At 37.9% G+C, this 15,080-nt stretch overlaps 1 protein-coding gene across 2 annotated transcripts in view; it reads left to right on the plus strand.

Moving 5' to 3' along the window:
* HEATR5B (HEAT repeat containing 5B) overlaps positions 1-15,080 on the plus strand; it is a 99,301-nt gene that overhangs the window by 69,023 nt on the left and 15,198 nt on the right. For both annotated transcript variants that reach the window (XM_006930362.5, XM_045054693.1), the window contains exons 27-30: positions 4,420-4,599; positions 9,259-9,496; positions 10,696-10,950; positions 12,907-13,034. In XM_006930362.5, the coding sequence (XP_006930424.2) occupies positions 4,420-4,599; positions 9,259-9,496; positions 10,696-10,950; positions 12,907-13,034 (801 nt within the window). The remainder of the gene's footprint in view (positions 1-4,419; positions 4,600-9,258; positions 9,497-10,695; positions 10,951-12,906; positions 13,035-15,080) is intronic.

Here is a 15,080-nt window from a genome sequence, read left to right on the forward strand (position 1 = left end):
GCTGCACCAATTTGCATTCCCACCAACAGTGCAAGAGGGTTCCCGTTTCTCCACATCCTCTCCAGCATCTGTAGTCTCCTGATTTGTTCATTTTGGCCACTCTGACTGGCGTGAGGTGATATCTGAGTGTGGTTTTGATTTGTATTTCCCTGATAAGGAGCGACGCTGAACATCTTTTCATGTGCCTGTTGGCCATCCGGATGTCTTCTTTAGAGAAGTGTCTATTCATGTTTTCTGCCCATTTCTTCACTGGGTTATTTGTTTTTCGGGTGTGGAGTTTGGTGAGCTCTTTATAGATTTTGGATACTAGCCCTTTGTCTGATATGTCATTTGCGAATATCTTTTCCCATTCCGTTGGTTGCCTTTTAGTTTTGTTGGTTGTTTCCTTTGCTGTGCAGAAGCTTTTTATCTTCATAAGGTCCCAGTAATTCACTTTTGCTTTTAATTCCCTTGCCTTTGGGGATGTGTCGAGTAAGAGATTGCTACGGCTGAGGTCAGAGAGGTCTTTTCCTGCTTTCTCCTCTAAGGTTTTGATGGTTTCCTGTCTCACATTTAGGTCCTTTATCCATTTTGAGTTTATTTTTGTGAATGGTGTGAGAAAGTGGTCTAGTTTCAACCTTCTGCATGTTGCTGACCAGTTCTCCCAGCACCATTTGTTAAAGAGGCTGTCTTTTTTCCATTGGATGTTCTTTCCTGCTTTGTCAAAGATGAGTTGGCCATACGTTTGTGGGTCTAGTTCTGGAGTTTCTATTCTATTCCATTGGTCTGTGTGTCTGTTTTTGTGCCACAACGTCTCATTCTTTATGTGGCTCTAGCTGCTTTTTCTATAAGAAGTTTCTCCTTATCTAGAGGCAAGCTTAAGTTTTGACCTCCTATCCTTCGGTTTCTTGAAGGAAACCTGGTTTTGAAACAAATGGAACAGTGGGTTGCAAATTCCTTTTCCTTAAAGAAAAGTAAGGAGTTGGCTTTGGACAGGTCATGAAACATTGCATCCCACCTTATTTACTGGAATAGATGTTATGTTAAACCTGAAAATCAGGACAATTTTTAGATATTACAGGAAGACTCAAGTGGAACACACATGTGGACAAGTAATCAACGGCTTAATAAAAAATCATTTAAATCAGCCTAGCAATCTTAAACATAATATATACTTTATCTTATTTCAGATTAAAATTTATAAATGTACATTCACACACCCCTCCTTTGATGTAAGGCCAAGGTCTTTTCTCTGAAAATGATTTTGCTGATTCAGTGCTGCTATGCCTTTCTTGATAAACCAAACTTATAATGCAGTACCTGCAATATCTAGTTTCATCTTCTTTAAAGTGGAAGAGATAATTAATGTTTTTATAAATTAAACTTTGTGCCAAACCCTCAGTGTTTAGTTTCCCCCAACTTTTAGTTGTATTACTACCTCAAGAGAAATGTGTATCAGATCTCTTCAATATGTTGCTCAGTTTCCTAAAGAATAGCAACTCTATTTTCATAATCATATTTAAAATCTTTCTACTTTAAGTTTCATTATATTTCCAACAATATTTTGACTGGCATTTTATTTTGCCATCAATATGTTCATAATTAATAACAATCAATTTTAAAATGTCCTTTTTAATTTTTATTAAACTTAGTTCTGAATTCTGGGAGGATAAGATTATAAGAGAATAAAATGATTTACATAAATATTTATTCTCAGCTTAAAAAAATTTTAAATATAGAAACATAATCCATTAATTATGATTTAATATCCAAACACTCTGAAAAACAAAAGCTTTTTCATTATTTATTTGCTGGTGAAACCTGAGCTGACTGTCCTCATTTGTCTTGATGTGAAGCTGAGTGGGGCTAGAGTATTGATCCGTCCCTCTTACTGTGATTTGTACTACATTTCACGACAGAAGTGTCCTTCTGTTAATTGGGGGGGTGCTGCCACACGTCTTGCTTGATGTATTTCTTAGCGAGGTTCACTGGCCTTACTACCTTTCATCAAAAAGTTTTGAATTGTGACCCACATCTTGACCCAAAGATTTCAGATAATCAGAACATGAGGACTTGTAATTGTGGAGTAAAGGTGGCACTACCAGGCCACCCCTTACTTCTTGACATTCCTCCCTTGGCTCCAGTGGCACCGCACTTGCCTGGTTTTTCTTTTGTTTTTCTGGAATTTTCTTTTCAATTTCTTTCATTGTTTATTCTTATTCCACTTGTCCCTTAAGTATAAATATTTGCCCTGTGTTCTGCCCTTAACACCTTTTTTTTGTACCTCAGTCCTTGAACAAATTTACCTGGTAACATTGCTATTATTACTAAATAATAACCAGTGTTAACTACAGTGTTATATTAGTTTCAGTGTACAATATTAGCGACTCAACAATTCTGTTGTTCACTCTGTGCTCATCGTATTAGCGTACTCTTAATCTCCTTCACCCTAGCTCCACCCACCTCCCCTCTGGTAACTATCAGTTGTTGCTCTATAGTTAAGAGTCTATTTTTTGGTTTGTGTCTCTTTTTTTTTCTTTTGTTCATTTATTTTGTTTCTTAAATTCCACATATGAATGAAATCATATTGTATTTGTCTTAGTCTTATTCATTTAGCATAGGCTTATTTCATTTAGCATAATACTCTCTAGATCTATCGATGTTGTTGCAAATGGCAAGATTTCATTCTTTTTATGGGTGAATAATATTCCATCATATATATATATATATATATATATATATATATATATATAATGTATATATATGTAATATATATAATGTGTATATATGTAACATGTATAACATATATGATATGTGTGTATATATGTATGTGTGTGTATACACACACACATGCATATACACCACATCTTTATCCATTCATTTGTCAATGGACACTTAGGTTGCTTCCATAATTTGACTATTATAAATGATGCTGCAGTAAACCTAGGAGTGCATGTATCCCTTTGAATTGTTTTCGTATTCTTTGGGTAGATACCTAGTAGTGCAGTTACTGGATCATAAGTTATCTCTATTTTTAACTTTTTGAGGAACCTCCATACTGTTTTCCATAGTAGCTGCACCAGTTTGCATTCCCACCAACAGGGCAATAGGGTTCCTTTTTCTCCACATCCTCACCAACATCTGTTGTTTCTGGCGTTTTTTATTTTAGTCATTCTGACAGGTGTGAGGTGATATCTCATTGTGGTTTTGATTTGCACTTCCCTGATGGTGACTGATATTGAGCATCTACTTCGTTATTTTTTACCTTCCTCCTGAAATCCAGAACCAAGGTTCCACCTGTCTGCTGAATATCTTCCCACAGGTCCCCTACTAGTACTTTGAACTCATCATGTTAAACTGTGCAAGGTTAAAAATGCTCTCTAACTTCCCATCTCCCCCAACCTTTCCTTTTTCCTTTCTTGTCTCTTAAGCAGTGGCCTCACTTTCCTCACTTTCATCCAAGTTAGAAGCTTTGGCAATCTTTGAGTCCTCACACTTTTTCTAAGGCCCCGCCCCCTCCCCCTAAAAATATTTAATTGGTTTCCAAATCCTGTGATTTCTACCTCCAAATCTCTCTCAGATGACTCTCCCTTTTTATTCCATTCCCAGTTTCATCTATATTCTCTGTCCCACAATATTATAATAGTCACTTTACTGAACACATGGCTAACCATCTAAATACCCTCTTTGCTGGCATAAATGCTGGAGCAATCTTCCTAAAGCATAATTCTAATTGTAATCTCCCTGCCCAGAGGCCTTGGAAACTTATGATTGCCCATAGAACAAAGTCAGTATTTAGTTCTCCTGGAATTTAAATTGCACCATAATCTGATCCCACTTAACTTTGCTAATCTCATCACTTTTCCCTTGTAACTCCTCTGTATCTATACACACAGACCTTCCTGATCTCCAAACATTCCCATTTCTCCTCCTGGAAGTGATGTCTCCCTTCTCTGTTTTTAAGTGTAGCGTTGCAATCCTAAAATGGTCGTGTGTGTTCATTCATTCTACGTTCTCTTCCTTGAGAACAGGGACCAGATTTTAGCCCTTTATTTATTTTTTAATCTCTTCCATAGCACTCAGAATAACGTTTTATCTGTGGTAAGCAGAAATGTTGTTGAATTGAAGGATTATTCACAACTGATTCTGAACTGATACAGGCAGAAAATTTTTTCTATTAAAATTTTTGTCAAATTAGAAAATGGAAGCATAAGTAAATCACCGTTCATTTTCCACATAAGAGTACAATAAATCCTACTCTTGCTATTGATTTCTGATTCAAAATAATACTGAAGCACAGCATTGGGGTTTTTTTTTGTTTTGTTTTCTTCATTGGTTTTATTTTATGTTTCTTCCCCAAGGAAAAAAATCATATTTATACTCTTATATGTTTTGTGTTAATTTTTTTATACAACATTAACAATGTTTTTCTTTGGCCAGGTGTGTAGTACGTGGATCGGAAGTGGAGTTGTCAGTGATCTCAATGACCTCCGTCGAGTGCACAATCTGCTTGTTTCTTCTCTGGACAAAGTGCAGGCTGGAAAAGGATCTTCTAGCCAACTGTACCGAGAGAGTGCCACAACCATGGAAAAACTGGCTGTTCTCAAAGCGTGGGCAGAGGTAACCACAGCCTATTGTTTTTGAACCATTTCCCCATCCATGAGAAAATGTTCCCCTACTCCTCCTGTAGGTAAAAAAAAAATTTTATTTGGTTATTGTTCTTTTAAAACCGATCTTTGGTATGGAATGCTTTTTGAAAATCTATTATTTGCTCCTTCTCGCTGAAATACGTATATGTTTATGTCTCAAAAGAGCTCTTATGAAGCCTTTGAAAATTACAGTTTTTAATCAGTTTTTTCAAAATTTTGATATTGAGAAATTGATCCCTTAACTAATTATGTGGAAATTAGGCAGAGAAAACTACAAATATAAGTAATATAAAATATTTTATGCCAAGAATCTTTTATTTGACGGTTACCTGGCTGGCTCAGTTGGTGGAGCATGCAACTCTTGATCTTAGGGTTGTGAGTTCAAGCCCCACGTTGGGTGTAGAATTTACTTAAAAAAAAAAAAAAAAGTCTTTTATCTGATTAAATTTCAAGAGACTTGCCACTGCTCATTGATACCAAGATTGCAGTTTTCTGTTTGTGTGTTTTGTTTTGTTTTGTTTTGTTTTGTTTTGTTTTGTTTTGTTTCTATAGCTGGCTTTACCTTTTTCATTCCACAGCCATTTTTTAAAAAATTGTGATATTGCTTTAAATTCACTTTTCCAAATTTCTTCTGCCATTTGCTTTCAAATTCTTATTATCTGACCTACAGTATTTCAAGTAACCCTCCCTCTGCCAACCAGTACCTGACTTCTCTATTTCTCTAGTATCAGTGGCTGATGACTACCCAGTAGACACTTGCTGACTCAGAGCATGCAGCATCCACGTGATATAGTTCAGATAAAGGACCTCTGAATTTTTGCTGTACTTTTTTCCCCCACAAAAATAAAAATGGAAAAATACAGAGCTCAATAAGATATGGAAATCAGTTTTCTCTGATTTTTAGACTGTAGATCAAGCTGTCCTTCAAGTAGATTATCCATGAAGGTTCCCTTATTTTTCCCTGCTGCCATTTTTGGCTTAGAAAGCAAAATAATATTTTTTGTTTGATTGATAAAATGATTGCTCTTATTGATAAAAATTTAGTTTTTTTTTTCAAATCAATGCAAACCCTTTTAGATGGGAAGTAGTATAAGAAAAAGTTACTATAATATGACTTACCTCTGTTTTCTCACTTTGAAAATGATAAAAATTCTTTGTTAATTTTCATGTATCTGAGTTTTTATCTAAAACTGCTACTTTTCTTGTCTGTAGAAATTACATTGCAGTTGATGTATTGATTTTTATCTGAAGATCTGCATTGTTCTGAACTCTCCAACCCCATTCACTCATTTCCCCAAATGTAGAGACCACTGTGGGGTCTGAAGTTCAGCACATTGGTTGCCAGTCAGCTAGTTCTTTGCTGACCTGCATTAATATGCTTGATTCACCTACTGGGAAGCCTGGCATAATTTAGTATAAAAAGCATTAAATATTGACTCAGAGGTCCTAGAACAAATTCTGTCTCTGGCATTTACCATCTTTGTGATTTTGGTCAAGTGATTCGACCTCTTAGAGCCTTAGTTTTTTCATTAGAACATGGAGATAATATCTTGTAAGGCAATGTATATAAAAGGACCAACCACTGGGACTGGGACTGAATGGAAGACAGATCATTACTTTTAAAAAGTTAGATCAGAACCTCACATAATTTTTTTTTAATTTTTTTTTTTAATGTTTATTTATTTTTGAGCCAGAGAGAGACAGAGCATGAATGGGGGAGGGGCAGAGAGAGAGGGAGACACAGAATCGGAAGCAGGCTCCAGGCTCTGAGCCATCAGCCTAGAGCCCGACGCGGGGCTTGAACTCACGGACCGCGAGATCGTGACCTGAGTCGAAGTCGGACACTTAACCGACTGAGCCACCCAGGCGCCCCAGAACCTCACATAATTAAATTAACAATGTACATTTGTATTTGACACATTTTTTTGGGGGGGGGTAACTTGTGCTATAATTTAATGATTTGCACCTCACACCTCAGCCTTCAATGCTGTCTAGCAATTCTTTCCCTGCTTATTTTCCTTTCCTTTATCATTCTCTTCAAATGGCCAGCATATTCTAGATTTCTCTCCTCAAGACCTTTCTTTGGTTATACTTTTTCACTCAGAAAGCTGAGGATTTCCATTGTCTGTCTCCTCAGATTGTTTCCTTGAAATCTTTAGATTTACATGGTTTGGGAACTTTCCCGTTAGGCATGAGTAGGAAGGGGAGACTGTTTCCAGCTCAGTGCCATCAGTCCTGCCCACCTGTGTGTCTTCAGCCTCTCCCTCTACATGCTTGGTCTTCTTACCTGCTTTCCTCCCCAACTCAGTATTCTCTTTTACTCACTGCTTTCTGTCTCTCCTCTTCACATCTCAGTTCACTGAAATTTCAGTATCTCCACTTCCTAAGCTCTTGGCCACCCACTTCTTAGTCCCCCACAATCTGGGGTCTTCACTGATGCAGGCTAGCTGGGTCCGAGGACCCCGAGGGGGCCCTACAGGACCAACCAGGAGGGTCTTTGGCTTTGCACAGGATAGAAATCAAACACGAGCTGAGAGGAAGTGGGAGCAGAGTTTACTGAAGATATAGAGAGAGCAGATACAGATACCAAGTCTCTGGGAGACTTGGAAAGGAAAGGAGAGTGAGTCTCATCTTTGCTTGGGGTCTGGGGTTTTTATTGAGGACAGTGGTCTGGTGTACATGTATTCTCAGGCGTCCACGGACCGGTCAAAACAAGAACAAGTGCTCAGACATGCTCCGTGAGTCACTTGTGCCCTGGAGCCTGAGGTCTCAGTGTCAAGGTGTCTGGAGTCAGTGGTCTTGGAAAACTGATGACCCTACCTGATCACTCCTTAGATATTATCTTGTGCTAGAAGAATCGAAGTATTGTTTAAAAGACTATGAATATGTATATACAACTTATCTGGAATGTTAACGATATTTTCTTATTTTCATTTTATGCTTCTCATTTTTCTATTTTTCTTGTGTGATTTTTCTATTTTTCTTTTCTAATAAGAAAAATAAGCCAAAATTTGTTAAAAAAAATCCTAAAAAATATATTCTCCTGTATTGCAAGTAGCAATATAAATTATAGAACCCTTTTGGAAAGGTTTTGACAGTGTCTATTCACAGCCATAAAAAGATTTATAATCAGTAATGCAGTAATTCTGTTTCTGAGACTTTATCTAGGGAAGAATATCCAAAGTGTAGGAAGGAAGTGTTTACAAAAAAGGTTTACTTGGAACATATTTATAATGTGAAGAACTGAACACCTTTTGTCTTTGAAAACTGTAAGTAGTCTTTTTTAAGATTCTGAAGGCTGACTAGAGAATCAGAAGTAAATATAAAATTTCAACGATGGGGAAATTGTTAGACCTATTATGGCTCACCCCCTGCAGCCATGAAGAGTTATGGTTATGAAGACTAGGATTCCATGGGAAAACCTTATCATATGTTAGAAGATAAAATTAAACCCAAAGTTCTCTGTACAACAGCATTCCAGCATACAAAGACAGAATATGATAACCTGGAAATTGGAATTATAGTAATTTTAAAAACCCATTTCCAAAACTTTTTATAGTATAACTTTTTAAATACCATCAAAAGTTAAGGGAAGATACATAACATCTGGTCTATAAATCCTGTAGTGACCTCTTCTCTTCCCCATTGCATATAGAGTAAAACCTTCACCTACTTTTGCCTCCTAGTCTCTGCTCGGTCTGTACCACTTGCCAAAGCCTAAATGCATGTACAAAAACAAACGTGTATAACTGTAACAAAGAAGAATCCTTAAAATTATGATTTAGGAGGGGCGCCTGGGTGGCTCAGTCAGTTAAGCATCTGACTTCAGCTCAGGTCATGATCTCACGGTTCATGAGTTTGAGCCCTGCGTCAGGCTCTGTGCTGACAGCTCAGAGCCTGGAGCCTGCTTTGGATTCCATGTCTCTCTCTGTCTCTATCTCTATCTCTATCTCTATCTCTCTCTTCCCTCCCCTGCTCACGCTGTGTGTGTCTCTCTCAAAAATGAATAAACTTAAAACAATTTTTTTTTAAATTATGATTTAGGAAGTTGCTATTATACATCCTTTTGGTTTACCAAGTGGAGAGAAAGGATATGGATAATATATATGTAAGCAGTAAATTATATGCTCATCTCTCTGTTATAAAGACTAGATTGCTAACTATCACTTAAGAGGTTAGAAGGATATTTATGGAAATCCTTTCTGTGGCCCTTCCCCCGTGCCCCAGCCTTTTTCTTTGAATGCTGTCCAATTGTGTCTAATAAGTCTGTGAAAGTAGAGATAGTAAACAGGAAGTTATACCCTATGACGAAAAGAAAAAGTTAAAAAAAGACACACATAAAAGGGGGCTTTGTAAAGTATAGCAAGAGAAACCAGAAGAAATTCAGAGAACCCTACTCAAGGAATATTTTATGAGAGGAATAGTCAGAAGTCAGAGCAATAAAAACAAATTACCTCCAAAGCAGGTGGAATTATTCTTTGGAGGCTCTCAGGAACTCATGAGGCTGTATCCTCTCCAGTGTCTGTACTGAGCTATTTTTGGTAATTCAATTGTATAATCATAGCAACTTAGATTGTGTCATTTCTTAGTATTATGCCTTGTTATTTTCTCCTCCTGAATACCGCACTAGGTATATGTGGTTGCTATGAATATTAAGAAGGAAGCGGAGTCAAAACCAAAAAGAGCAATTAAAAGCACTGATGATGATGATGATGATTTTGGTACCATAGATGAACTACCGCCAGATAGTTTAATCACACTTGTGCAACCCGAGCTGCCAACACTCAGCCGCCTGTGGTTGGCGGCACTAAAAGACTACGCGCTTTTGACTTTACCAGCCGAATTTGCTAGTCAGCTCCCTGCAGATGGTAAGTACTGCGTTCAGAGTTTGGCCTTTATGGAGTTCAGAGTAGTAATTAAACAAAATGTAATGGGTGGAAGCTAGCGACAATCACTAATAATATTATGATATAACTTTTACATCTTAAATTTGTAAAGATAGTATAACATCTTAAATTTAAATTTTTAATTATTGATAATTTAATAAAGTGATTTAAGATGTAGCAATAACACTTTCAATTTCTGTGGACTTAAACTTGGCATTCTCTCACTTGGAGCCTGTTCTCCATATTGAATTTCTGAATTCAAATACAGCCTTAAGCTTATTTGTTAACCCAAGCAAACATGTTCTCCCTGTTATAATAATAACTTTATGAGCTAACATACTCTAAATAACTATGCATAACAAGTCATTATGCATAACTATAATGAAGTTTATTGCTGTGCTGGTCAGTGAATGCAAGGACAGATGGGGGAAATCTTCAGTTTGACAGTGTAAACAGGAGATGAGGGAGAATGGCAGAGGGGGAGTTGAAAGAAAAAGAAGGGACAGAGTTCCCTGTCTCTGCAACAGAGAGAAAGGCGATCGAAAGAGTGATGGAAAGTGAAGGCTTTAGGGAGTGTCTGGCAACAGTGAAGAGGAAGCCTGTGGCCACAAGGTAGAGAAAGGTACTGGGTTCCCAGCAGCATCCACAGTTGCAGAGGAAAGACTGGAAACCCTAGCATTGGTGAGGAAAACACAGGCACTCCAGTTCAGCAGTGGCAGGAAAGACGTTAGTTTTGGTGGCTTGGTAATGAAGAGAATCTCAATTGGTTAGATTGCTCTTTTGTATGTGCTGTGTCTGAATTGTGTGTCCCCTCAAAATTCACGTGTTGAAACCTAATCCCCATGGTGATGGTATCAGAAAGTGAGGTCTTTGGGAAGTGCTTAGGTCATGAGACGGAGCCCTTCTGAATGGGATTGGTACCCTTGTAGAAGAGACCCCACATGGAGTCAGAGACATGGCCCTTAACCGAGCATGCTGGCACGTGATCTCAGACTTCCTGCCTCCAGAACTGTGAGAAATAAATTCTGTTGTTTATAAGCCACCCAGTCTGTGGTGTTTTGTTATAGCAGCCCAAATGGACTAACACAGTAAGGAATGAGTATTTTTAAGTTAGCTGTTGATAAATGGTTAAACACTTACAATAAAAAGTAATGGCTTTCATTGGCTTGATTATTTTACAGGCGGAGCATTTTATACTCCTGAGACTATTGATACAGCTAGACTTCACTACCGGAATTCCTGGGCCCCGATTCTCCACGCAGTGGCACTTTGGTTAAATAGCACAGGATTCACATGTTCAGAGTCTGCAGAAGCAGCAGCGATACCTGGCTTACAAAAACGTTCTACACCCGTCAATTTAAACCAGGCATCAGGAGCAACACCTAGTGCTAAATCTTTGCCAGAAATTAACAAAGATAGAATGCATCTGATTTTAGGTAGGTGTGTCATATTACTGTATTTCGAGATGTGTCATTTCTGAAAATTCATATCTGTAGGGAAGAAAAAAATCTCTCTTCTATCTTCTTAGGTTCTGTGGCTGGCCTAAGAATTAAATTGATATGAGACAGATTAACAAGAGAAGAGCACACAGATTTTTTTCATATTTTCAGCCTGAAGTAGCCATTAGGCCCAAAAACTTACATGCCGTTCTGCACAAAGAACAGTAAATGGTAGGAATGTGACAAGAAAGGGCTTTGGGCCAGGGGCAGTAAACTGTGGGACAGGGCTAGGAAATATGTGCGGGAAACTGGTTTTAGTAGGTTTGTTTGTACAGGTCTATTTCAGCATTGACTCCCAGTCTGGTCTTCCTGATACAGGGAGGGCACCTTTCTCATGAGAAATTTTATGACCTGCTTGTAGGTAGAAAGGGGTCTGCTGTTCATCAAGTACCTTCAGCTCAAAATAACCAATATGCCAGAGAGGCATATTTTGGTGTGGCATGTTCTGAACTCCTCCATCTTTCATTTTAATGCCATAGAAAAGTTTTATGTATCGCAGTTCAGAGAGGGAATAATAAAAGAATTTTTAAGTACATTTTCTAAATTACTAACTGAATTTTTAATATAAAAATTTAATTATTAAAAATATTCTGGGGCGCCAGGGTGGCTCAGTCGGCTAAGCATCTGACTCTTGATTTTGTCTCAGGTCATGATCCCAGGGTTGTGGGATTGAGCCCTGTGTTGAGCTCTGTGCTAAGTGTGGAGCCTGCTTGGGATTGTCTCTCTCTCTCTGTCTCTGTCTCTGTCTCTTTCTCTGTCTTTCTCTCTCTCTCTCTCTTTCTCTCTCTCTCTCTCCTCCTGCCCTTCTCCCCTGCTCACATGCTCTCTCTCTAAAAACAAAAACAAAAACAAAAAAAACTACTCTAAAAATTTTACCTGTCGTGTCTACTCACAGAGTAGTACTGAATAATTTTCAAGAAAAAAAAGCTACATTTTTCTTTTTCAACAACAGGTTTTATTTTTAGTTGGCACTTAAATTGTCCCATGAGGAAATAACAAATGCAAAGTTAAAGCAAATTTGAATAAATTTCAATTTATAATTGCTTTATAGGTGTTCTTTTAACATTAAGATATTATAGATTCTAATGAGGCTCTTAAGTGGTCTTATCTTTTCTGGGAGGGGAAAGGAACACAGTGGTAAGATGAAATTACAGAACTCGTCAGTAAATCTTATACATGAAAATATGAGGGACTTCTAGAACTATGACCTTACCCTTATGCAAATTAAAAACAATTGTTACCTGGAGCTCCTTGGTGGTTCAGTCAGTTGGGTGACTCATTCTTGGTTTCAGCTCAGGTCACCATCTCACAGTTCATGAGTTCAGGCTCTGCGTTGGGCTCCACAGCTGGTAGTGTGGAGCCTGCTTGGGATTCTCTCTCTTTCTCTGCCTTTCTCTCTGCCCCTCTCCTGCTCATGCTGTCTCTCTCAAAATAAATAGATTAAAAAAAAAAAAATTGTTCCCAAGATATCCGTTGTGCATCTGTAGCTTGCTACTAAAAAAAACTTTGTAGATATGAAAATTGTTTGGCAACCATTTAATGAGAGTTAATTGTATAACTTTCATAAGTTTATTTTTAAAAGTCCTAGAAAGAAAAAATTGAATATCTTCTTAATCAACTTGATGACTGTGGAACTGCCTCCCTCCCCCAACCTCCAATTTCATTGGAGGCTACAATCTGTAGTTACAAATCTGTATTCTAAAAAGCTAGAATCTGTATTCTAAAGTTTGGCTGCTGCTTCTGGTAACCATTTGGAAGTCTACTTCAAGGTAGCATTAAATATATGCTAAAGCATCTGACAAAGAAGTAGGAAAACTAGAGAAAAAAAATTGATGCGGAAGCAACGAAGTGTGTGATGGTGACAAATGTGTATTTTTATTATGTACATCGCAGGTGTGAGTATACAGTTCCTTTGTTCCCCTAGACCCGAGGAGCCTATTGAACACGTCACAGCATGTCTACAGGCCTTGCACACCTTGCTAGATTCTCCTTATGCCCGAGTCCATATCGCAGAAGATCAGGTACAGTGTATTTCTATAATAATTTCTATAAATCGTATGCTTTGTTTTTGTCATATTTATCTTAAGATAATTTTCAACCTTACGAAATAAATCTTATGTACTAACTATTCAGGATTTTGGCTTTATCTAAGGCATTATACTGAATGTTGGATGACCAGGCACAGCCAGCATAGAGAGTGGTCAGTATATCTTTGTAGATGTGTTCATCGGCAGTCAAGTACAACTAAAAATTAAGGGATGCCTTCCATCCCAGTTAATGATTCTACTAAAAAGGGGCTGAAGTAATTTATAAGGCTATTAAGTAAATTATGCCACTTTTAAATGTTTGATAAAGTTTTATCTCTCATTTAATGAGATTGTTTTTTGTACTGCTCAAGTACTCCTCTAAACAGTTTAATGAATTGCTTTTTCTAATTTCTGTGTGGATTATTTAGAGGCCTTTATTCATGTTCCAGAAGCAAGCTACCAGCGGATTTGTTACTCTTCTTTTTAATTCTAAATTCTTTCCCTGGGGGCACCTGGGTGGCTCAGTCTGTTAAGCGTCCGACTTCAGCTCAGGTCATGATCTCATGGTTGATAGGTTGTAGCCCCGCATCAGGCTCTGTGCTGACAACTGGAGCCTGGAGCCTGCTTCGGATTCTGTGTCTCCCTCCCTCTCCCTCCCTCTCTCTCTCTCTCTCTGCCCCTCCCCTGCTCGTGCTCTGTCTCTCTCTCAAAAATAAAATAGAAACATTAAAAAAATGTATTTTCTTTTCATAAGAAACATCTTTTTGGTTGCCATCACTACCATGTGGGGTAATTTTCTATAAACCACAAACTAACAGATAAAAAACAAAGTTGCTGTCATTTCATTATATATTCATTGCACCCCAGCCTTGCATCCTGAAGCTATTCCTCAGCTGTACTACAGATTACTGCAAGAAACTTCAGAGTTGTCTTCAAATAGTCACACATATAAAATTAAATCTGTGAATGAAAAGGGAATACTATATTTACAGTCAGTAATCTGGGTGTTAACATAATTTGTCCCACACCTAACTACCTAGCTATTTTTTGCACGTAATAGTGTTTTGTTTATGCAAGCACTGCTTTACACTTGGATGGTTTTTTTTTTTTTCTCCTGAGTTGGTTCCTATGATTTCAATATCATCAGAGTACATTGACTCAAAAATTGTATTCATTCACCCAACAACTTTTACTCTGTGCCTGTCCTGGCATCAGACACATTTTGAGGCTATAGGTATCAAAAATGGTTTCACTGCATCTGGATTAGGAGACCAGTACAATATGATAAGTGCTGAGCTAGCGGATGTAACGGTCTGATGAGGACAGAGGGGAGGAGTGCTGACATTATCAAGGAAAATAAAGATTGGGTTGTCAAAGGAGATGATGGTTGGATTACATCTTAAAAGAGTTATTAGTGAGGCAGCACAAGAGGAATGGGTTTTCCTCTCCAAGAGAGAAGCAGATACAAAGACAAGAAGGTATGAAAAACAGGACCAGTTCAAGGACACTACTATCATTTACTGTGGCCAAGGCAAAAGGAGCATGTGGGGGTTGTTAGATGAGACTGGACAATGGGGAAAAGGCCAGCTCATGAAGATTCCTTTATGGCATGTTAAAGCATTTAAAATCTATCTTGAAAGTGGTAAGGAATCATTAAAAATGTTAAAATAGGGGCACCTGGGTGGCTCAATCGGTTAAGCATCCGACTTCAGCTCAGAGCATGATCTTGCAGTTCATGGGTTTGAGCCCCATGTTCGGCTCTGTGCTGACAGCTTGGAGGGAGCCTGCTTCAGATTCTGTGGCTTCCTCTCTCTCTCTGCCCCTCCTCTGCTCATGCTTGCTCTCCCCTCTCTGTCTCTCTCTTTCAAAAATAAATATTAAAAAAAAATTAATGTTAAAATAGAGGAATGACATGATTAAACTTATATTTAAGAATATGGTAGATATAGATTTGATCACTTTCATCAATCTCGTAGAGATCGGTCTGTAAGAGATGATAAGGGAGGCAGGGTGACCAAATTAAGAGGCTCTTTTCATAAT

Source organism: Felis catus, chromosome A3 (genome assembly GCF_018350175.1).
Source record: "Felis catus isolate Fca126 chromosome A3, F.catus_Fca126_mat1.0, whole genome shotgun sequence".
Lineage (NCBI taxonomy): Eukaryota > Metazoa > Chordata > Mammalia > Carnivora > Felidae > Felis > Felis catus.